This window comes from Drosophila kikkawai, chromosome 3R, assembly GCF_030179895.1.
Source record: "Drosophila kikkawai strain 14028-0561.14 chromosome 3R, DkikHiC1v2, whole genome shotgun sequence".
Taxonomy (NCBI): domain Eukaryota; kingdom Metazoa; phylum Arthropoda; class Insecta; order Diptera; family Drosophilidae; genus Drosophila; species Drosophila kikkawai.
The window spans coordinates 35523879-35548173 of NC_091731.1; the positions used below are offsets into that span (position 1 = coordinate 35523879).

Consider the following 24295-nt stretch of genomic DNA (forward strand, 5'->3'; position numbering starts at 1 on the left):
TGGTGACAAAACCTCCTTGGCAGGTGTGTGCGCCAGGTGTGCCAGCTGTTTGCCCAACAAATTGAACCTAATGCGGCTCAGAAATGGCATTTAAATAAGCCAGCCAGGGAACAGCAGGCCCGACAACGAATCAAACCAATTCGTAGTCGATGCCGAAGCCGAAGTGGAAGTGGAAGCCTTTCCCCAATGGCAAACGGGCCTCAAGCTGAGACACATTGCCGAAGACAACTGTCAACATTTAAATAAGATTGATCGATTGGCAGCGTCACCGGCATTGACATTGCTCCGTTGTGGGCTTTGCCGCTAATGCTCTCTCGCCCTCTGGGCCGTGACGGACTCTACGCGCGTTCTGATTTCCATTAAAACGGGATGTCCCACGCTTGCACAGGGAATATCGGACTATATCTATTGACTTATTGCAATGATTTCTTATGCCTTTTCTTAAGCAGAGTCTCCTTACCTTTGCAAGCTATGAAAATTCTTATAAATAAATTTTATTGTCCTGTCAGAAAACCAGTTAATAAATTTAATATTAAAGTCTGATTAAAAATATTTCCATAGCTCATTAATTTTTAGTCGATATCAATCGAGAGACAGCTCAAAAAAATAACTTAAACAGTGATAATAAATCACCATTAGGTTTCTACCATTTCCCTCGAATTTTCTCCCACTGCAAAGCCAACTAGCTATATGCGTTCTTCAATTAGCTTCCCAATCTCAATTCGAATCCCAATCCCGTTGACTTTGTTCCCCGATTTAAACTCGCTCTGTTTGTGTGCGTGTGTGTGACAAATTGGTGGCGCTTCCGTTTGGGATTTGCGCTTGATTCGCCGCCGCCTGTTTACGCTGACCAGCGGGCAGCCGGAGCTTAGAGTGCATAACAAATCACTTAGCACCCGTCCATCAGGGAGCTAATCATGCTCACATGGGGGGTCCAGGCGCATTTGGCTATAAAAATTCCGGATCGCCGTGCAGCTGCCATCAGTAGTTGTCCGAAAGGCCCCAAAGTGCCAAAGCAGTCCCCATTCGCCGGAGCGGAGTTAATAGTCGAGAGCCTCGAGAGAGCACTTCCGTAGTGTCCTGTGCGGCGCTCATAAACGGCAAACACCGACCAAGGACAGTTATGTGTGGACCCAGTTATTGCACACTGCTGCTAATCGCGGCGTCCTGCTATGTCCTCGTCGGCAGCCATGCCAAGGCCTTACAGGTGAGAGTGGTTACACTTTAAAATTATTTAGAGTTTATAAAAAAACAAAACAATTCAAATAAGCAATCGAAAAACTTCTTTTAAAATTCCACAAAAATGTAATATTTAAAATATATATATTTCATTATGCCAAGGTCTAGTTTTAGTATTTTTTTTGTTAAGTGTACAGCTGGGCTACAGCCAAACAAGCGCCACTTAATTAGTGTTATTTGCTCAGGCACAAGTTCGCAAGCTTTGCGCGATAATTTGCCGCTACTACCAACTACGTACTACATACTTTGGTTTTACGGACGGAAAATTGGGGAAAAAGTTCCTCCTCAGTCCGCAGCACCGAGTGCAGTCTCATTTCCTCACTGTCAACGCCATTTGCGATGCCACCAATTAAGCTGCAGATGCGAAGGAAATCGATTCCCATCCAATTAACACTTTCGCCAGCCACACGGCGTATACGTATTACGCAATTGCGGCTAAAAATGCTTTGCCGAATTAAGGTTTAATATCAAGTATACGCCCAAACACACACACACACACACACGCCGATTTCAGGTGTTGGCATTTCAATCTACATTGAGTTGTCTAATCAAGCGGCACACGCTGCCTGCCGGGCTGTAAATTGAAACAATAAAGTGCTTGACTCGCACATTCGCACACCCGCACACCCGCACACACACTGCTAAGAGCACTGCTAAGAGCGTGTTGGTACAAAGGCGCTGTGTGTGCAGCGCACGTACGAGTATGAGCATAAATAGGCGGCATAAAAATAACTTAACACGTGTCGACAGTTTGGCAGGCTCTCGGCTGAGCCATCTCCTAAAAAAAGGAACAAGTAGCTCAAGGACCTCGACAATGAGATACCTGGTAGAGAGCATCAAAAGGACATAAAATAAATAATAAATAACACATATTCTTGGGCATTTAAAGGTTTAATTTTATTTTTGTAATAAAATTAAAGGTGTTGTTATCATAAATAGACCATTATAGCCTAGTTTTTTCATATTTATCTAAACAAAACCATTACATTTATAATTTTCTCCTAAACTATAGCTTCGTGTTATTAACTACATAAAATGAATGCAAACATTTTTTTAGATGGCTTTTTACCGATAAATTTGTTTTTTTTAATACGTAAACGTAATATCCCCTTATACTTATATTTTAACACTTGGTATAAACACCCTATAAGGAAATATCTCAAATATTTTCCTCTCCTCTTTTTTTTATCCCTCCTGTGTGTGCTGGTTTTTTGTGCTTTGCTTTGTGGCACTTTATTTGTGCAGGGCACGGGCAAACTGGATTTGGCAAATCACATCAGGGCAGGCTCTTCCAGAGGAGCCGGATCATCATCATCCGGCGGAGCTGGAGCAGCGGCAGTGGCGGCATTAGCGGCGCGCCAGAAACGCGCCATGGGCGAGTACAAAGAGCTGACTGACATCATTGACGAGCTGGAGGAGAATAGCCTGGCGCAGAAGGCGAGCGCTACTCTGCCGGTGGCCGCCGTGCAGCCACAGGGCCAGGATTTTGACTTGGATAGCATGCCGCCGTTGGCCTACTACCTGCTGCTGCAGAAGCTACGACAGTGTAAGTCGCCAAGGGATACACGGGGCGTATACGCAACGCGTGACGAGGAAGGGCTAAGCTCTTCTGATTGGATCCCGAATCACGTTCACATTTCACGCCTTCATCTCCATAACTATGGCATACTTTTCCCATAAGCTTTGCTTTTATTTCCGGACAGGAAAAACACTGAAATGCTATTAGTTTTATCTTTTTAATTTACGTGCTTTATGTCATTGCCCCCATAGCGTTTTTATAATATACTTTAACAGTTATATAATTATCTGACGAGTTCTCTGGTTGTTTAATTGGTTGAAAATAGTGATACACACTAATAATATTATTATTTTTACATGCATAAAAAAATGTAGTAAAGTTCAGCTTACTTTTCTACACTAAAATTATAGTTTTAGTCTCTAGAGAGATATTAATATTTTTTAGAATGATTTAAAAAGCTGGGATCATAAAGATGCACTTAAATAATTTTCTTTCTCATTTCTATCCTAAAAATGAATAATTTTTTGTAGTTCTTAATGAAACCCTAAAATTTCTGTCTTATATTCTCATTTTTATATATTTTTTTCCCAGTGCAAAGCAACGGCGAGCAGGCTTATCGCGTGCGCACGCCACGCCTGGGCCGCAGCATTGACTTGCCGCTCCTGGACGGCGGCGGTGGTGGGGGAATGGGTCTGGCGGGCAGCGAGGAGGCCACTGGTGGCCAGTTCAGGCGCGACCTGGTAAAGAAATCGGTGCCTTTCAAGCCGCGCCTGGGCAAACGTGCTCAAGTGTGCAACGGCGGTGGTGGTGGCGCCGATTGAGTCACGACAAGGACGCGAGGACACGACACAGACACGGAGACAGAGACACGGAAACCGACCAGGACAAGGTTGAGGCCAGCCGACTGGCCCTTGAGCTAACTTTTAACCCCTTAATGGCCCGCTGGAAAATCGACGCGACGCAAAAATAATCCACATATGCATAGTGAATGACTAGTTACGCGCTATAACCCTGTTTTTGAGAGGAACTAATGATGTGTATATATAGTATATATATATTTATTATTTATTTGAATAAATTGCAGCCCCCAAAATACATGTTGTTTACACGCAAAGAGGCGACGAATTTGCATCCCAAATGAGACAGGTGCATAAACAGAGGGGAATTAAATAAACATTGCAATTTAATTTACACTGACCCCTTGCCAGCTTGCATCTCCAAATTTTTACAAAATATTATTTCATTTTTCGCTCACCTGAAAGTAATGCAAATTTCATAACCAGTGATAGGGCGCGTAAATTGGAAAAGTGCGGCCAGCACTCCAGCTTCCGTTTCGTATACCAGCAGCTTTAGTTGCCCAACATGTGTGCGAGTTTGGGTGCTGATAAAGTATCTCTGTTACCTCACTCTTCCCCCGGAAAATCTGGTACACAAAAAAGCTGCTGGCTTTATTCGGCCTGATGAAGCATAAAAATAATTTTTCGGGGAGCTTGCAACGAAAAATGTTCGCAGAAAACATTTCAGGAGGGGTATCCATTTCGTGATTGTATCTCTGTGAAAAACTTTAGTACAAGTAGTGCACATTTAACATTTTCCACTCAGCCTGTTTTCATAGGAATTAAATTTGCCTTTTTTCCCCTAAAGGATAATGGCAAATTGATGGTAAAATTGAAATTCCATTAGATTTTTCTTTTGTTTAAACATTTTTATTATTATAAATATTAGTTTCAAGCTTTGCATTTTTAGATTTTTAATTAACAACTATGTTTTAGTACATTTATTTCGTAAAATTAATTTAATTAAATACAACAATCTACATCAATTAAAATTATTTCCCTCATTTACTGATGGATCAGCTTATGTTCCCTCTTTTTTTCTCTTTAAATTATAAACTTTAATCCTATTGGTAATTCCTTTCGTCTCATTATTTTTTCATTGACCAGGTCAGATGTTAAATGTATTGGCCATTAAAATGAAAAGTCATTTCCCTGGCCAACTGCTAGTGACGCAGCTGTTTTGCAGCGGGAAGTTTTCGCAACTCATTAGAAACTTGCCACATGCCAATTAGTTGGCTTAACCAGGCGTGCTCCAGTTGCTCCACTAACCGGAATGGGATTAAGCGATTCCTAGTTAAGGCCAGCACCAATTATTGATCTGCAGGTGTTTGAGGAATCGCCAGAAGTTAACCGTTTTCACAAAAAGCAAGGATTTGGGAGCTGGGGATGTATTGCTCATACATCACGTAGCCGGCTATCCAAGGAGCTACAAAGCAGGGGATATATGGGGATATACTTATATCTGCTTGAATCGTGCTTAAATTGCGATAATGGGCACACACAGGCCAGCCCGTCGACCCTGTTACCCCGAAGGAGATATTGAAACATTATAACTGCAAAATGGTAATAAATTTAACTCCACCTCCTGGGTAAAATAAACCAAAAAAGGAAAAAGAGCAAGCGAGGGGCAAAGTCGCGAGCCAGACACGCACATGGAGGGCTCGATAGGAGTCGAAAAAAAATAATATTCCTTGGGGCTGTTGAGTGGGAGGAGCTTGATAATAAGGTTAAGCTTTAAGGTATTAAATTATATTTAAATAACAATTAATAGCTCAGGCTTAAGGGTATAAAACAAAACGGATATAGGCTACCCTTACCTAAAAATGTCAAAAAGAAAAGTTTTAAAAAGGATAAAACCTGACTCTGCCAGATCTGGGCTGCTCATGTCACAGGCAGAATTCAAACCTATTTTTTAACTCTTTAACCGCTGTCATGGAAGGTCCTAGTATCCCTATTTTTCTTCAAGTGCAGCAACCGGGAGTCGGCTGGAACTTTGCATGACAGCCAGCGTAGATTTACAGTTGGGTCGTTGCGTAAGGTTAAACTACCTTAACATCAGCTGGCACTGTGTCGGCTTCCTGTCTGTCTACGTGTCCTTGTCGTCCTGCGTCCTATCTGGCGAGCACATATGCAAACTGATAAGTTGATGGTGCATAAGTGTGCGTGCCGGGAGAAATCACTTTGCCTGATTAAACGCCGCCATTCCGCTTCGAGCAATCTCCGCCATTAAGGTGAATTGTAAAAAATGCCTGCTAATGTGGCGGCGTCTCCTGGACCCCTGAGATTCCCAGAGACTGCAGCCGCCCCTTATTTATGGTGCGGCGAGCAAACTGATTTAAATTGATGGGCCACCATTTTGAGACCCCCCTCTCACCGCAGGTGTGTGGCACTCACTTAATCAAATTTCAGCCAAGCCGAAAAAGGCTTCAAATTGGCTTTGTATGTACTATGTCTGTGTGTTGGCCACAATAGTGGGCAAGATTATTTATGGGAATTGTATTGTGCTGGCGGGCACTTTGATGTGGCATACACCTGCATAATGACGGTGACCTTATCGCCGTTCTGCATCAAATATTAATTAGAAAGGGACTTCAGAGACCTGTCGAAGTGATTGATAAGGCGTCATTATCCGTTTGCCTGAGCTGGCTTAGAGTTGCTTAACGTTAATTGACAGACAAGTTGTTCGGACCATACTTTAGTGTGTTTGCCAGTTAAGGAGAATAACAAGAAGATTTGGGCTTTAGGCTAGAGAAATGAGAGTTTGAGTGTCTGTCTGGTTTGTAAATTAACATCAACATTTTCAATGATAATATTCTGATTATCTTATTAATATTTTTATTATTATTTCCCCTGACACTCTAGCCAGCAAAAACTAATTATAAACTTTTCCTATAATCTTTGTTTTGCAAAGAAATCTGTACAATATTCCAGCTTAAATTCTGCTTCTCTTGAACATTTTAAAATATTTGGCCAACATTTATGGGATTTCCATCTCTTTCGCTTTCTCCTTCCCCCTCTCTTGGCCAACTATTTTGTTTCGTTGCGGGCTGATAAAGTTTTCATACGGTTTTTGCTATTTTTGGACTTTGAAAGTACACAGAGTAGTCAGAGTACTCGGAGCTTTGACCCGTGTCCAAATACCAAGAGCTCGAAAATGGAATGGAGCTCAAATGCAGTTGGAGAGGACCAAGCTCGAGGGCTATAAATCCGGTGACGGACAGGTGGCCGACGCCACCATCATCAGCTTGCGGCAAACTAAGGCAGCAACTATTTTTGGGGGCTGTTAGTGTGTGTGGGGTCGTCCTTGCGCTGCCACTGTAATTTTTGCTGTCGTTGCATGGCATCGGGAATTTAGAAATTGCAAATGCAGCAGCCACATTACCAAACACGCACACACACACACACAGCACACCACACCATACACACAATTTCGACACAATGTTCCTTCTGCTGCTACAATTGAGGCCTTCCGATGAGGATTGAAGACGAGGACGAGGTCAAATGGTGAGCACAAAAGCGAACGAAATCCAATCGAAAATTCAGTTTTTGGCAAAACGCGTCAGGGCCCCGATGGCAATGGCAGTGGCAGTTGCTGATGGTGGCACTGACATTGGCATTTGAAAATCCCAGCCCTGTCACGCCCACCTATAATACCCTTTTATAGTATTTTACAGTTCAACTTGGAGAAGTTTGAACCTTAAAAAAATATAGTAAAATACAGAAAATATTAAGTAATTATTGCAAGTTGTTCCTTTCATTTTGTTATTAGTGGGCTAGGAACTATATATTTCAATCAACTTGCACATTTCACTCAGCGAAGTTTAAGAACCAAAGTTAAGCACACAAAACTCTACCAAGTTAAGCTGTTAAACTGCCAAACAATTTTCTGTTCAGCTCACAAGCACCTTCTCTCTTGGTTAGTTTGACTTAGAGAAGTTCGACTGTAACTGGGTCCGTGTGTGTGCAACAAGCACTTTGTTCCGTTGACTTTTATTTAATATGTGAGTGACTCTGCAGGTTCCCGAATGGCAGCCTGGCATGACCAGCTCCTATCAGCAACAATCCGCAATCCACGCCAGCACGCATGACTGAGCTGTTGCTCCAGAGTTTCAGCGTGGTGGCCCCCAGAAACCATCATCCATCAATTTGCCTATGACATTTTGCTGATGTGGCAAATTTGCCGCCACTCTGGCTACGACTTGGGGCATTCGTTTAATTACTGTCAATTAGACAAACAGAGGTCTGGCCTGCATATAATCAAATTACATGCCACATCAGGATGACCAATGCCTGGGTAAGGAACTACACGGAAGTAAAATAAATAAATAGCAAAAGAAAGCCTACATGTCTAACATAAAAATATCCTGTATTTAGTCTGCTATTCAAGCAATTCGCAGAAGGTCTTAAATTGTCAGGATTCGGCTATTAAGAATCAGAAATCTAGTCAGAAGACTGGTCCATATATTTTTCATGAAAACTGCTGAGCCCATTTTAAGAGCTCTGTAATAATAATAAAAGCAAACAGAAATCACAACCAAATTGGCATCAATTAATATCTTTTCCCTCACCCTTCAATATATAGTTTTTGTCCCTGTGTAGATGCGAGGTAGTGCCGCGCCAGCAATCAGATAATCGCCCTGCCGCAGACCCATTTCAATAAACTGGCGCCGCCAGGATGCGGTGGCGATGCCCTTGAGGAGAAAGCGCTCGCAAGGAAGTCGCTTTCAATTACAGCAGTTTACCCCGGTAGCCATCCTGGCGTGACTTTTCCTGCCACTGCCAATGCCATGGCCACTTCCATGTGAGTGACAGACAGCAGGCGGACTGGCGGACCGGATTGGGTTATAAATATTTGTTCAATTTCATTTGGCCATTCTGACTCCCTGGCGGAAATCTGTTTCGTGCGCCGCCTGCTTAATATAAATACAAATCAAATGGGGCCCTCCTGACGGCCATTAATTGTATCGTGAATTCATGTATCGCGTCGAGTTTTCCGGCTCTGCTTTTCCTCTGAATTTCCCCCTGGGAGCCAAGCCCGTGGCGTGCCAAGTTTCTCGGTTCTAGCCGGCGGGGTCAGGTAATGAAAAAATTAAATGAAACGGCACGCAAAGCGACTGGCGGCTGCCTGGATAGATTGGATTGGACTTGTGTGTGGTGAGTGTTAGTGTATGTGTGTGTGTCTAGGCCTGGCCCGAAAGCCTGGCTAATGAATTAGAGATATAAATAGTTTAAATCCCACTGCAAGTTGGCCGGACATTAAGTTTGATTTTGTTGAAAGCGATTCTTGAATGGATTCACTGGGGAAAAAAATGTGGAAGATTAAGTTATTTGAAGGAGTATAATTTCTATATATTTTACAAAGCTTTGAAATTAAATATTTAAGAAATTATATATTTAAAAAAATATATTTTCCTAATTATAGAGAAACCTTTCACCCTTAAGGTTAAGTACTCTTACTTAAACAAAGAAGATAATGAAAGTGTTCCTATAATATTGTGAAAAAATTTTAGATTTTATAGGTAAAACATATTTTTAAACAACAATCGTATCTTAAGTGCACTTATCCTTATTGTTTGCCATAGTTTGTGGTTAATTCAAAATGTTATTAGCAAATCAAGTGGCCCATCAAATAACTGCATTTAACAAATTCAAGTGCAGCTAATAACGATAATTTCATGAATGAAAAATTCAGGGAAAAGCGCATCGAGTACTCGACCGGATTGCGTGACACTGGAAAATGCTCTCACTCACACACACACACACACTCGTATCTGGACACCCACCCACACCCACTGCCCCACTGGCACGTGTGTGTATGGCATTGAACTTTTGTTTTGAGGGCCAATAAACAATTTGATTTATTGACAGGCAAACGGCCCTGCTGCTGCCATTAAATTGGGGGCTTTGTTAACGGACATTCATAATTGACATCCCACTGCTCTGGCTCCGATTCCTGGTTTCCTGTTTCGGCAAATCGTGGCCAGTTTAGAAATGATTATAATATATTACATACGCGTACTCCCACGGCCTGCCACTGACAAGTGCAGATTGCAGGCTCAATGGCTTTTGGGGCCGGACCGCACACTGCCGCACTGGTAATTAACTTTTTAGTTGATTTTGGCCGGGTTTTGGGTATATAATGTGCAGTCCTTATAGTGAACGAGAGCGTATAAAAAGCATTCTAAATATTATTTGTACTTGATTTTATTAACTTATTATTAATACATATTTTAAACCGGAGAATTCTGTTTGGTAAAAATCTTCTTTGAGTTTAAAACATTTCCCAAAACAAAGACTATTTCCATATGATATTGTTGCACATTGTAAAATATTTTAATACCATTTTTGTTATATGGTAAAGTCCATCAAAAAGTGTGTTTACTTTGTTGTTTCATCCCGATTTCGATTGGCCTTTTTTCACGTTATTTGCAAGGGTCGTGGCTTTGATGATGCATGGCAATTATGAAGTGATTATGACGTTGGCCATATGCAAATGAGCAGTCACAGCGTTGGGGTCATTTTGTGACTTTTAATTGCTCTTGTGCGAGTCGACGGGTCACTTCCGTGGCACTCTGCCCTCTCTCCGCCTCTCTCCCCCTGTGGGTGGGTGTGGCCACCTCCTGTTGGTCACTCTGGTTGCATATTGACAGCCGGGCGGAAGCCATCAAAATGCTCGGTCAACAGCTTAAAGTGTCAACTTTGAAACGTTCAGCTAATTGCACTCAACGTCCGGCATAAACTACGTTGCGAATTTCCAGAACGTAATGAGCAAATTTACAAAACGTTTGAGCAAACAATTACCGAGCAATTTAAGTTAAATGAACTGTTTCTTCTCATTTTCCTTTTTTTTTTTTTGATGTGGCCCGAAATTATTTATAAGGACGAAAAGGAGGAAAGAAAGGAGGCGGCAGCATAAACTCGAAAATAAATAAAAAGGAAACGACAGCTAACTGGATTAGCGTGATTATGTACATATATTTTGCACATTCAGGCAGAAAGAATAATTACTTCATTAGCCTTTGAATGGTTGTTAATTTTGAAGGAGATCATCTTTCTTTATTACGCTCTTAAAATTTGCTTACAATTGCATGGATTTTGTGTACTTGTATTTAATTTATATCAGCTTCAAAGTTAGTTTCGAAGCCATTTGTCTGTTAAACTTTTAAGTAGTCATCAGAAAGGGAAGTCATATTTACTAGTTTCAACTTTTATATTACAGCTTAAAGACTTTTCAAAGGAAACTTTGCAACTAGCAGTTGAGTGAATAAATTATAACCATTTTCCGTTTAGTTAAAGTAAGCTAAAATTCAAGTTAATGAAAGATTTCTCTACCTAAGTCTTGCTAAATAAATGCTGAGCCTAGTTTACTTTATAACACTGCTTATAAAATACATATTAGCATCCATGTTATTTATGGCTGTCCTAACTTCAACGTAAATTTAAATTTCAAAGACCCATATATTTAAGCTTCAAGGAAACTTTTTCGCCCGGGGTAAACTTTATTATACAGTAATCATGCCGCCGCCAACATAACATAAATATATGCATAAATATAGGCAATGTGAAAAGCGGATAAGTGGCAGGGGTGGAACTTGAAACCAACTGGCTGCCGAGTTGGGAAAGTGGCTTTGGGGCTAGTTTTCATTGCTGGCACTTGATGGCAGTTTTATTGATTTGTTGTTGCAAACTTTTCCTTTTACATGGCTTGAATTTATGGCTCCAACATCAACAAACAATAGCGGCCACAGCACAGCGCTTCTGCGAGACCCTGAAAACGCCGCCAAAAATTTGCATGTGCCCAGGCCAAACCAAGGCTGCTGTAGTTCCTTTTTTTTTTCGCTCTCTGTTTTTCCTCTTCTGCTGTTTGGTTTTGTATTTTTTATTATTTTTTTTTCATTTTGTTATTCGCATTTTGTGCCACACAAAAATGTTGACCAACGAATTTAAGCAGCGTACGCCCATTTACATTCAGTTCTCTGATATTCAGACATCCACCTTGCTTTCAGCACTGAGGGAAAATGTTGTAAAAAAAATAATAATAAATTTATCCATTGTTCCGGGGAGATTTTGCAATATTTATTTATATTTGATAGTTATTTTATTATTTGAAAAAAGCTGACCTATGAATAATATTTATTTCTCATTTCTTTACTGTTTTTATATATATTTTCTCAGTGCATTCCCCTTTTCATATACCTTTCATATATTCTAATTTTTTCTTTGCGTTGGTAATACGCAAAGGAAGACAAAAAACATTAGCATAAAACGCTTGGCAAGCAATTCCGTACACTGCACAAAACAAGCGTGCCATGGGGAATTGTTTGATGGAAATTGCTGCGGCTGCACGCGTACCGACCGCACGCGCTAATTAAAAGAAATAACCAAACAAAAAACTATGAAAACAAAGGGGGAAATGCTCAAAAGCGAGCCAGCCAGGACGAATGAAAGGGTGGGGGGGGCAGTGTTTGCCAGGCAAATTACTCATACGCCGCTTGGTACGTGCGGCTGGCTGGCAAATTGTTTTTAATTAATTTTTATGACCTTAAACTTTACTCCACGTGTCCTGGCGCAATTCAAGGCGGCGCCGGCAGCTCATGCGGGTTACTCATTATTAAAAATAGAAAGCAATTAGATGTGCCACCGAAAACGAGACCCTCAACCAATCGTCGGTGTGGCCACAACAAAGGACTCTAAGGGCTAAGAGCTTTCCCGCTTTCCATTCAAGTTCAATTTGGTCAAAGTGTTAGCACCGGCCACTACAAACTGGGATAAAGGAAATGGAAAAGTCAATATGAGCGAATCATCGGAGCGTTAACGGTGACAGACAAGGCTGTGCTCGAGATCGGGGCGAGTCCTTGGCCAGCTTCATTTAACTTTCACTCACAATTCAACCACCCCCGGGAAACCACCCACAAGCTACCCAGAACCAGCCACCCACACACACATTGTTGGCAGCAACTATTGCAATAAATATGAAGGCCATAAATGGCTGAGCCACAAAATGTCACGTGTTCGCCGCGTAGGCGGACATGGGTTGTCCAGGACAATCACAGTTCAGGTTGGTTCCGGGAATAAGGGAGGCTTTTTTTAAAGTAGTACAAGGACATGTTCAGGTCTGATAGCTTATAGGGCTTAATCCTTGTTTTAAATAATAAGAGTTGGCAAAGATAGAAATATAGAGGATTTTTTAGTATTCTCGATCCTGTTTCCATAGTCTCTTTAATTTTCTTAATAGAGAAAAAAATTCTTAAAAGCTAATTTATTAAGGAACGAATTTACTTTGCCTAAGGAAAACCCTTTAAGGGGTTGCTTTCAGCTAAATAAGACGGACTTTAAAGACTTTTCCTTGACCCTTTAACCCCCTTGGGCTGGTTGCTTCACCTAACCCCACCAACAGCCGTCGGCTATCCGACAATGACTTGTCCTGGTTGCTACCGGGCTTGGCTGGTTTTTAATCTGTTTCTGTTTCCTTTTTTCCGGGGCTAAATTTTGTATTTTTTTTTTTACTTCTACAATTGCTCCGCCTCGACGCGGAGGCTTATAAAAAATGTAGACAAGAGTTGCCGTTCGTCGAGTGCCCGGGGCAATTGGGCAACGCATTATGTCGTAGATTATGGCTTATGCATTATTTATGTGGGTCAGCCGGGCAGCGAAGAGCGGCGAAATGGCCTTTAATTGGATCGCAAGTGGGCCTTAATGTGCCGTCCTCGCTGTTAGCCGAGTGTCCTTCCAACAGCCTTCCTTCCTTCCTGGCAATTTTTGAGACGCCCACTCACACATATTTCACCCGCAGGACGCGAAAGTAATTTTCCCGTGTGTAATTCCGGCTTAATGTTAATGGGGCGAGTTCACTTAAAATTTAATACTCACACTGATAACTGGCCCAAAGCGTTGGAAATTAATATTATGCAGTGAATTAGGAAAGATTTATGCAGTGATAAAAAATTATGAAAAAATAAGGGAGCTTAATAGTTTATAGGGGAAAACATTTAAAACCATAATAAATTTCCTAATATTTCTTTTCCTATTTTATCTTGGAAAATAGGTTTTCATCGTTTTCCCTATTAAAATGATTTTCTGCACAACATCAACTATTTTAAAATGTAATTTTCCGCTCATAAGCCCGGCTTAATGTTGATGGACTACTTAACTAAAAATGTAATCCTCGCTGATTACTCGCTCGTAGAAAGTTAATGAACTTGCTTATTTATGTACAGAGCTCCGAGCACAGAGCACAGCGCATAGTGCATTTTTATTTTGGATAAAAATAGCAGGTGAAATGCACACTGCGCACACGACCTGCCAAAGTAGCTGGAAAAACAGTTGAGAGCTGCAGTCGGGCAACAACAACTGGCCCAATGCCAAGGTGGCTCAAAGCAAGGCAAGGACTAGGACTACGACCGGTGCGGGCTGGGGGCGGGTGACGTGGCCTAATGGAATTGAAAGCCATGGCCGAAAGAGCGCACAAAAAGGGAGAGTTCCACGCATATTAGCACAAGGAGAGAGCGCCAGCCAGCGTTTTACTCAATGAATCATGGACAACAGCTGATTTATATTTTCTGGCCAACAATACACACACACAAGGCAGAGAGAGAGTGGGGTGTGTGCGTGTGTTGGCAGCGATTGGTGTCCTTGAAACTGCTCAAGTACGCTCGACAAGTGCACCAAGTGTCTCATTGTGCATTTCTCTGTGGGATGTGTGAAGGCCACTGCCAGTGCCAGTGCCGCACAAGGCAAACCGTCGGCATTAGAAACTGGCCCCAAAAGGGAACCGAACGGAACGCAAAGGACGAAGCCATGTCCCGGCTGAATGGGCAGGAAAACAAAAGTCCAAGCCACTGCAGATAATTGACAACAAGCTGCTGAAAATCAATTGAGTGACTTTGCATGTACGATGTTGCCCCGCAGCGGACAGACCACTCGCTATTGTTAGTCCTGTTTTGTGGTTGTCCCGGTTGCTTAGGGCGGTAATCAGTGCTGGCAACCAGGAAAGGAGACTGAAAGTGATGTGCTTATACTCTCTAATATTTCTAATAATAATATTCTATTAAAAATAACATTGAATTGAAATCTTTAACTCATTCTTTTGAAATACAAATCGTTTATTTTAGGCCATAAAAATTCCTCATAACAAATTTAATTCATAATGTAAATAAACACCTTATCAAAACAGCTAATTTCCTTTGAAATATTTCTGGTCTTTGAGTTCGGTTCCTTGAATTATTTTGTATTTGTCTAAATCGATTTCGGGGGAAATGAAAGGGAAAATTGGGAAAACAGCGAGAACTTTCACTGAAAGGGCGGCGAAATGGCTGATTTGGTAACACTGGCATTAGCCTTCGTGGGACATTGTTCTTCTCGCTACAAAGACGACAAACGGGGCTGAGACTGTATGAAATCCGGCCACAAATGTCGTTGGCATCTTTACCCCTCCCCGACCACCAAGTTTCACCGTTTACCGAGTTACGAGCACGCGAGCATCTGCATCTGTATGCTGCCTCCCGCCTGCTGTTGCGGTTTTGTGGGCTTTTAGCTTAAGCAGCGGGATACACAGCGCATGATATTGGTTCGGGAACCTGCTACCGCTCCTGCTCCAGGTGTTCTTATACCTGGGATTCACATTGTTTGTCGCCGTAGGCCGGCACGAAGTAAACACGGACTGCCGGGCGGCGGCGACGGCAGCGACGTGTCGCCTGCTCTCTTTGCTGTTTGATTAACGTTTTAACGATTTGCGCAAACAATTGCGGCGGTAACAGCAATCACTAACAAGGAGCAGCCACCATCGCCACATACACAACATACAGTATGGAATACACGCGGATTACCACTTGTGGGCTGCATGTTTTCACAGCCAGCTCGAGAGGATGTGCTTCCTTGTTATTGCGAGCGAGCATTCCTTGTGCTGGCAAAGCAATTTTCGACACCAGCTCAACCCCATGGGATGAAATTGTTTTATTTTATTATATTTCTTATTTTCTTTAGTCTGGAAATGAAATATATATTCGCCAAATGAAAAACAACGTACGAGAAGGTACAGTCGAGTAGCTCGAATGTAGGATGTCCTGTTATAAAATTAAGGGCTTTAAGGCCTTGGGCTGGTCTTAAGGCCAGCTTTTCATATATTATGGCGTCTTGGGGAATATTTATTATATGTTTAGGCAGATGATATCATTGAAAATGAAGGGGATTATGTAAGAAATATACTGTCAGCAGAATCTAAGAAAAATATATTAGGAAATAAAGTTTTCAAACATTTTCCCAGTGAAACATATAGATCAAAACTACCTTCTTCATTGCTTTACTTGAGTGTGTGAAATATACACTTGTAATTTATCAGAGTTCTTGTTAAATAAAACTCACATCCAGGCAGACGGCTGCACATCAAATGTAATTCCAAGAAGTAAGCCGAATGAGAGGTTTCCACAGAAAACTTCATTTGCTGGCTGGCGTTAGGTAAACACAATTTAATATGCACATTTTCAATTCGCACTCAGGTGTGAATGCATTTAATGGCACTCACCCTGATTTGGTTTGGGGTGAAAACCTAATTAAACTAGTTAATTAGAGTCAGGGAAATGAAATGCCACGGATTTTCAGGGTTTTATATGGGGGAACTTATATCATTGTGACAGCTGGAGGTTGCTCTCTGCTCTCCGCAAGGACTCCAGCTCAGTTTGTTTTTCAGCTGCGGCAAGGATCGAAGCAAACACAAGCAGCACTGCCGGCAATCAATAGTGGCTTCATTATGAACGTCTATTTGCTGAGTACCCTGTACTCGGTACTCAATACCCAGTTAGCTAACTAGCTTCGGGTTCGCTTCTTTGCATAGCTGAAGCCATGGGGAAAAAGGCGGGACTATGGGCGGGAAAGGCGGTAAAAGGACGAAGGACTGCACTTCGGCTTATTGCCTACTCGCAGCTCGCAGTTCGCTGCCATTTCAGCCATTGTTGACTTGTTTGCAAATTGGTTTTACCAGCAGAATTCTTCGAACCATGTCCTTCGCATTGGCATCATCGTCTCCTTCTGTCGCTGGCTGCCTTCATTTCAAATTACTTCGTTGCGTAAATTAGGTAGCCTCCTCCCCCCGACCTTTTTCCGCCAAGTACTCTCTCCTTCGCGGCAGCTGACATTCCGCCACGAACACTCGCATGTCTTGCAAATGTATTATACACTTGAGAAAGAATGGGGATTCTTGGTTATAAAATTTAATAAAAACAAGAAAGGAAACTTTCTTTGAATGGATATTTATCTAGGATCCTTTAAAGGACAAATAAATATATAAAAATATCATAGCCAAGCCAAAAAGCTTTTCTATGTTCGTTTATTAGCCATATCTTTGTATTACACTTTTCTTTATTTATTATTTTGTTTATTTTTATTTTTATTCAAAATATGTAATTAACATCAAAGTATTTGTTGCCCAAATCAATCAATAAGTTGTTGTTTCCAATTTTTTCGCTATGTATGGATATTTTTCATCTTCTTTGTAGTACAAAATTTGATTTTGGTTTTGTTGAACGCGGCTAATTTCATTTTGTCAGAAGACCTCGACCTCGCACTCGCACTCGGCCTCGACCTCGACCCCCTGTTCCAGCCCCAGAGCCCTCGGCGCCATCCATTCTAATGCTGAGTGATGTGGCAGGCCTAATTTCATTAAAAACGGTGCAGGAAAAAAAAGGAACGAAAAGAGCCGAATGCTTAACAGATTTTTGGCGGAGACAAAAGAAAGAACCAAACAAGTAGCGACTCGGCAACCCGGCTCATTTTTAACTTTCTCGGCGCTTTATTTAACTTTAACCTTTTTTATGAGTTTCCCAGGCTCTGTGTCTGTGTGAGTGTGCCCCTTAATTAGAAGCCATTTTCACTGGGAGAACTCAACCCTCCTCCTCGACCACCCCAAAGCCCCGCAAGTCTAATGAGCCTGTGCCTGATTCGGATTCTGATTTTGATGTTGATTCCTTCGGCTGTTCTCGCTTCGACGCTGCTGAACATAATCAGGGTTCAATAAACACAAGCTCCGAGGTTCCTATGAGCAGCCCGCCAACCCGCCTCTTGGCTGGAAATGCAAATCAACAGCTTAAAATTTAATTTAGGCGTTAGCAATGTAAATAAACTGGGGGCCACGGGGAGTTCCCCGAGACTGAGACTGAGACTGTGTACTTAGGAGCAGCTCGCCCGAGTGACCATTTATGATTTGGGCCTTGTCCCAAATTCAATTCCGAACATTTGGTTAACTTTGTTAAAAAGTCGAAATTAAAATAAGGCAAAAAGTCGCTGGCCCTGTCTAAGAAAAAAAAAAAAAACAACAAATAACGTTGACCGCACAGGGGTTTTATTTTTTATTCTTATTTTTTCGCAGCCTCGCAGACCGCAACTAAGTTGAAGTTGCCGCGTGTTACAAAATAAATTGAAAGAGGAGCACGCCCGAAACTTTCTCTCTTTCGTTTCTCGTTGTTCGTTATTTTCCTTTTATTTTTTATTTTATTTCTTTTTTTTTGTTTGGCCGAGACATACAAATTGCACGGCTCAAAGGAAAGTTGATGAGCCCGCGAAGTTGGTTATAAATTTCGCTTGAAGAATGATTTCATTTTGCGCCCGGCAATGGCGACGCGTTAATCTGCAGCGACTCTAGAGCTCCCAGAGGGCGAGTTCTGGGCTCACAGCCGACTCTATTGAACCCACATATAAAATCAATAATAGCATAAATAATATACGTGTAGAGTTTGTGTGTTGGAAAGCCCAAACAAAAAAAAAAGTGGAGAAAAAAAGGAGCGCCCCGAGAGACAAAGGCCTAGGCCGACAAGGCCCATGGGCCAGACGAAGGACCTGGCCAAAGAGAGTCCTCTCCTCCTCGACACATGCCTGACACAACACAAAAACGAAAGCTAAGCCGAAAAAAAAATTAAGGAGCACAGGCACAGAGGGGGAAATGGAGGGAAAGCGGAGGCCTGGATGGAGTGGGAAACAGGAGCAGGGCCAGGGCAAACCTTTAACTAACACACAAAAGGCTTTCTCAATGGTTTCTAAAGTTGCAGGCTTTCAGCTAGCGATAAAAAAAATCTAAAAGACACTCTACCAAAATCTTAGGTCTTTGAAATTAATAATATATAAAATTTAAAATAAATTAAATGTATATATTATAGATTTAATTTTGCAATACAAATATTTTTTAAAGGTGAATAATTTAAAGAAGCCCTGTAAGATTTTCTTCTTAATTTTAATAATAATAATAATAAACTTATCCCAATGTTTTAGGGACCACAAAACCTCAAAGACTTTTTTTAGTTCTTTAGTTCGGAATATTGGTTGCAGTCTCCTTGGTTTTTTCGGTTTTTCCAACAGTGTACAGCAATGTGAGAGCACATGGGGCAAAGCGCGAAGGAGGCTGGGATTGAGTAGGGAGTAGGGCGAGTGCAGAGTAAACATGTCGAATGAAGGATACTTAAGCAGCTCTGCGAACGAGGGTTGACCGAGAAGTTGACTTGCAGCAGGAGGGTTTTTTAGCCGAAAAGTGACTTTCAACAGGCTTTTGGATATTTTGCAAGGATTTGTTTTGTTTTTCTTTCTTTTGTTGGGCCAAATGTGTAGACAATCTTCGAATAGAAATTATTCTAATCTAACTTTATGGCTACATTTTAAATTTATTCAGCGAACTTTTGCATTAACTAAAGATTTGAATTTACTGAAAGACTTAAGATGCCTTTAGGAATATTTACGAATGATTCAAGATACAGATATCTTATATAGCCTCAATTTTCTCTTCTTAAGATATGTAAAGTTTAATAAGGTGTTTTTTATCTTTATAGTAGAATTCTTTATCATTTCTTAATCTTAATCTTTAAGTTACCTTTAGCTAAGATCAACTTTTCTCTTGAACCTCGCCCTGGCAGCACTCCACTTTATTTGGCTTTGCCACATTACAATATTATAAACATTAATCCGTTCCAAAGGGCGAAACACAAATGGAACAATTCCTACCCAGGGAGGCCAAGAGGGTGAAAGCAAGCAGATACTTTGACACACTCTCCCAGATGTCCCTTCTGGATGTCGAGCGCCACTTAATGACATAAACACTGGCGCGATGGTGAGTCCTCTGGTGCCGGGACCGAACTCCGCCGGAAGTTGTTCTAATGAGAAAACCGTTGAGCCGCCAATCCGGCATTGTCGTCCTTGCTCACGGACGACCACAAATCGGGTACAAGGAGCTCGAGGAGCAGGAGGGGCATCCCACTGGCACTAATATTATTAATTTGCAACTTTTGCTGTTCGCCGCCGCTGCGAGAGTTAAGTCAAAGGCAAAGGCAAATATCATTCATGGCATTTAGTGGGCAATAAAATACGAGGCGGCGCGGAAAGGGAATTTCCATTTCCATTTGTATTTTCATTTGTATTTCCATTTCCAGTCGAGTGCTTGGGGAAAATGCGAAACTGATTTAAATGCTTTCTTAAGCGTATTTCCGGCTTCGGTTGTAAATATTTGCTTAACTGATTGCACAGAGAGGCGAGTCCGGTGCGGGACACTTTTGCGAATTAAGTCCTTGTTGCTCCTCAGATTGCTTTTTGTGGTTGCTTTCTCTCGCTGTAGTTGCCTCACTGGTCTCTGTTTTGTTTCTGTTTTCTGTTTTCTGCTCTGTGTTCTCTGCTTTCGTTTTGTGCAATTGACATGTTTTTATTAAACCTTTCATCGATTGCAGAGCAAATGGGTTGCAATATAAAAGATAAAAGAATACAAGAGTTGTGGTTCTCGTTAAGCAAAAACTTCCATCAAAGTGCGAACAATTTGTGGTTAATAAAAACCATTTAAACGAACTCCAGCTGAACGATTTTAATTGGGAAACAAACATAAAGTGGCAAAGAGGGAGTATTAAAAATATAGTTGGGATATGAGTTTAATAAAATTTAAAACCACAGGCCACTCTTTATTTGTAAAATATATATTAAAACATCTTTTTTCTGAAAAAAACTATTTAAAAATTAACATTTGTTCGTTAGAATTGATTTTTAAATAATTTTGTTGAGAGTATTATCACTTTTAGCTCTATTTTCATTGCAAATATTTACGCTTTCAATTAGGAAATGTGTATAATTTATGTGTTTATGGATTGACAACATTCTCCCCTAATTAAATTTTCAATCAGAGCCGACAAAAGTGTGTGTTCACCATTGTGGGTGGCATCATTATGCCAGCCATGGATTTGATTAGCTTATGGCTAAATCCAAACAGACACGCCAATCGGAATGGTGAAGCAGAGCAACAACAATGGCCCAAAGGCATTCATTCTATTTATCATTTATCCCAGCCATTTATCGAAAGACATTCGAGACATTCGCTGCTGCGATGGGGACTCTGATGAGATATTGCCCAAATAAATGGAGGCATTTACATTTAAAACATTTATGCGTAAATATTTGCCGGCTTTAAGGGCATTAGCCGCATATTGTCTTACATTCGGTATGGGTAACGGTCTGTGCACAGTAGAATCCCACTGAATTCGAAACCATTCGAAAGTTTCCAGCAAATAAAACATCCGTACACGCTGATACACACGTATGTGTATGACTAAACAATCTGAAACTCGACTGTATTAGTTGAATTCAAACTTTTTCGAGCGTAACTTGAAAAGTTTCAATTTGTGCATGACAATCTCTGTCCGTCTGGCTGACAGAAGGTCTGTCTGTCTGTCTGTCTATCAGTCTTTCGGTCTCTAGCCATCTGTCTATCTGTCGACGCTTGTACGTGTGGGATTCCATTTGCTTTGCTTGTCACACTCAGGGAAATGTTGACTTAGGAACACCTTTTTTTTACCCCAACTAGTTTCCTTTTGTTGAATTTTCTAGGTGTTTCAGGGTTCAAGGTTCTAAAATAGAAACTTCTTATAAATTTAAATAAATCACATTTGATATATTTCAGCTATAAATTTCCCTCTGTGCATTGGTAGTTTCAAGGCTGGGTAAAAAACTTTCTGAAACGCACAGAACGATCTGAGTTTTCAAGCAATCCGCTGGTGAACTCGGGGGCTTTTGCTAAATTTGATTTGAAAGCCCGGCCAGCCGAATTTCAATTAGATGCAGGTGCACTCCCAGGTGCAAATCCTCAAGCCAAGTCGAGTCAAGTCGAGGAAAATCGATAGCCAGTGCCGGTTGGTTTTCGCTATTCACGAATGCGAAAAAAGGCCAAAGGCTGGCTGGCTGGCTGGCTGGCTTGGCTTGGATAAAGGCGAAGGAGGCCCGAATCAAGTGGCAAATGCCAAATGGCATCCTGACCTGCAGCAAAAACTACAGTAGCAGTAGAGCAGGAGCAATCTCCAGCAGTCTCTCCTGGCTCTGTGATACGGTATAACGAGGGGAAATTGTGTTTCAGAAATGCAATGAAAAATTACTGTGGAGCAGCGAAACGTTCATGTCAGTTGGCAGGGAAGTGCACCCAGTGGAGAGCACAAGGATATGCTGTACGTGCACCATTCCTTGAAATGTTTCAAATTAGCCCAATCAATGTGTTAACTCTTGTATCAGCTTGGAATATGAAATGGCAGAGAAATTGGGTTAAGGGAAACGAGGAGCTACAAAATTGAAGCAATGAAAATATAAGCGAGATAAGGTCATGGAATAATGCTAGTTTTTGTTATTAGTTTTTGCCTCAAAGACCTTATCCTTAGTACACTTACTACTTCAGAAATTGCTAAATCGCTTAATTTGATTGTTATCTCCAGACTATACACTTTAAACTAATAAAACAAATGGCTTAGAATTCCAAATAGGTGACTCTGTGAGTGTCTACCCACTGTTCTTTGTGCGATTTGTATCGTTAAGGAAAGAAGCCTCCAGCAGACTCAGACCGCGCCGCCGGCGGAAAATGTACATATTTAAAGTGTCAGACAACTAACTTTTTCAACTTTATTAAAAAGCCAGAGGGAGCCGCAGCAGGAGCAGCTGCAGGAGTAGCAGGAGCAGACACCAGCCGGCAGTCACCATCGGCGGTGTTGACCCCAACAGCCAGTCGCTTAACTAGACGGCATTTCCAGTTTACGTAACCACTAAAAATGGCGCTCAATGTGTTTTCCGTTTGCTGTGTGTTTCCGTGTTCCGAGTGTTTAAGAGTGTGTGTGTTGGCCTGAACTGTGTGCCAGTGTTGGCCTTTTTCTGTCTAAATACCCTCTCGTTAAGACCAGAAAGTTGTAAAGAAGGTATAACCGAATTTTTAAAGTTTTTTTAGGGATTGCCAAGGTGATAAATAAGGTTCAAGTATGACTTTTTAATATTTTCTGATGAAAAACTTGGTTTATTGAAAGAGTAAGTGACTTTAAATATAATAAAATAAATATTTCTAGAACCTTAAAGCTATTATAATACTTGGTATATTTCTCGCTATAATTTACCAGGGTATCCAAAGCTTCGTCTCTAATTTGGCCTAGACCTGTCTATGTTTTTTGTATTATTTTTCACGTGCAGCAGGAATGCGAAGTTGTTCATTGTTTGCTTACTTGCTCAACACGCGCCTTCCATCCGCCTCGGCTGATGAGGATGATGTGGGCAGGAGGAGTGGCTGGATGAGGCCGCCAGTCGCGACGCCTTCATTGTCCTTCCTGATTTGCCTGCTGCCTCCCGAAAAATAATGAAACTTTACCGCTTAGTTGTTGTTTTTGCCTTTTTATCGCAGTTTATTGTTAATGTTGTTTTACTTGTTGTTGTTGTTGTTGTTCCTGCCACGGCCTCACTGATAACAGCTCAAAGTTTTAACACGCGCTGTTCGTAATTTTTTAATGCCTTGCGATTTTGTGATATTTGGCTTGCTTCTATTTTATTTATTTTTCTTTATTTTTTTTTTTTTGTTGGGCTGGTGCCAACAATTTAATCTGTCATTAGCCCAACCGTAGCTCTATTTATATTGCTGTCCGCATAGGAAAATATAAAAAAAGGCCAGCAAAATCGATTTGTTAAAATGGAATTTCTTTTTGATTTCCCCCCAACTCCGGTAAGAAGTTACTGCCCGCAATTTGCCGCACGTTTCCTTGGGTTTTTTCTTTTATTTTGGTATTTTTGTTGTTTTTTTTTTAATGTAAACACGTACAAGACGACTTACGACTTACGGCGGTCATAAATGGAGTTTCGTATCGGTTTTTGTAGTGCCGCAAAATCGAAACACGCACACGCGAACTCCACTGCCCAGCCGGCTATATATTCTTTTTTTTTTTATTTTTTTCCTATATTTTAACCACTCGAGACAACTGTCACTGGCACTTGGGGGGCAACGTGTGTGTGTGACAAGTGGCCACAGGTTTCAATTGGCTTTCGTTGTGGTTTTTGTTTATTTCTGCTGGCTGGCTGCCTGGCAGGATATTTATATTTTCGGAGGAGCAACGAAGAGCGCCCGCTCTGGTAACTGGCCACAGACTGAATTTGGCCAAAACGGCAGAGTCCTTTGGCGGCAAATCAACACAGGATGCGGCGAATTCGCAGGAGAGAGCTTCTGCGCAGTGAATTTGTGGCGGGATAAGTCATATTTGAATCCTAGACAGGGTTGCAAGGAAAGGTAGTAAAGGGAAACCACAAAAAAATAAAAAAACTTATTCTAAATGTGGTTTATTTTAAAGTAGTTATAAAAAATGTATAGCCTATTTATTAGAGCTTCTTTTAAGTTAGTTAATTATGCTTTTAAAATCTTTTCAAAAATAAATACCTTCTTAGCAACCCTGCCTGCGAG

The 24295-nt window shown here is 41.3% G+C and overlaps 2 protein-coding genes across 5 annotated transcripts in view; one reads left to right on the forward strand and one right to left on the reverse strand.

Moving 5' to 3' along the window:
- Positions 1-23965, reverse strand: part of Octbeta3R (Octopamine beta3 receptor) — a 37389-nt gene extending 13424 nt beyond the window's left edge. For 2 of the 4 annotated variants that reach the window (XM_017182447.3, XM_017182445.3), the window contains exon 1: positions 23076-23965. The gene's annotated coding sequence lies outside the window, so the exon portion shown is untranslated. Of the gene's footprint in view, positions 1-22970; positions 23013-23075 lie in introns of all 4 variants that reach the window. The other 2 variants (XM_070286576.1, XM_017182446.3) reach the window with 2 other exon arrangements.
- Positions 999-3841, forward strand: Hug (protein hugin). The gene is made up of 3 exons (XM_017182448.2): positions 999-1207; positions 2485-2785; positions 3350-3841. Exons 1-3 carry the CDS (start codon positions 1124-1126, stop codon positions 3577-3579), a joined length of 615 nt encoding a protein of 204 aa, XP_017037937.1. The 5' UTR covers positions 999-1123; the 3' UTR covers positions 3580-3841.
- Positions 23966-24295: the final 330 nt, after the last annotated feature.

Coding starts and splice junctions, on each gene's coding strand:
- Hug (XM_017182448.2), top strand. CDS start 1,124: ATGTGTGGACCCAGTTATTGCACACTGCTGCTAATCGCGGCGTCCTGC. Junction 1,208..2,484: donor GCCATGCCAAGGCCTTACAG/GTGAGAGTGGTT, acceptor TTATTTGTGCAG/GGCACGGGCAAACTGGATTT. Junction 2,786..3,349: donor GCTGCAGAAGCTACGACAGT/GTAAGTCGCCAA, acceptor TTTTTTTCCCAG/TGCAAAGCAACGGCGAGCAG.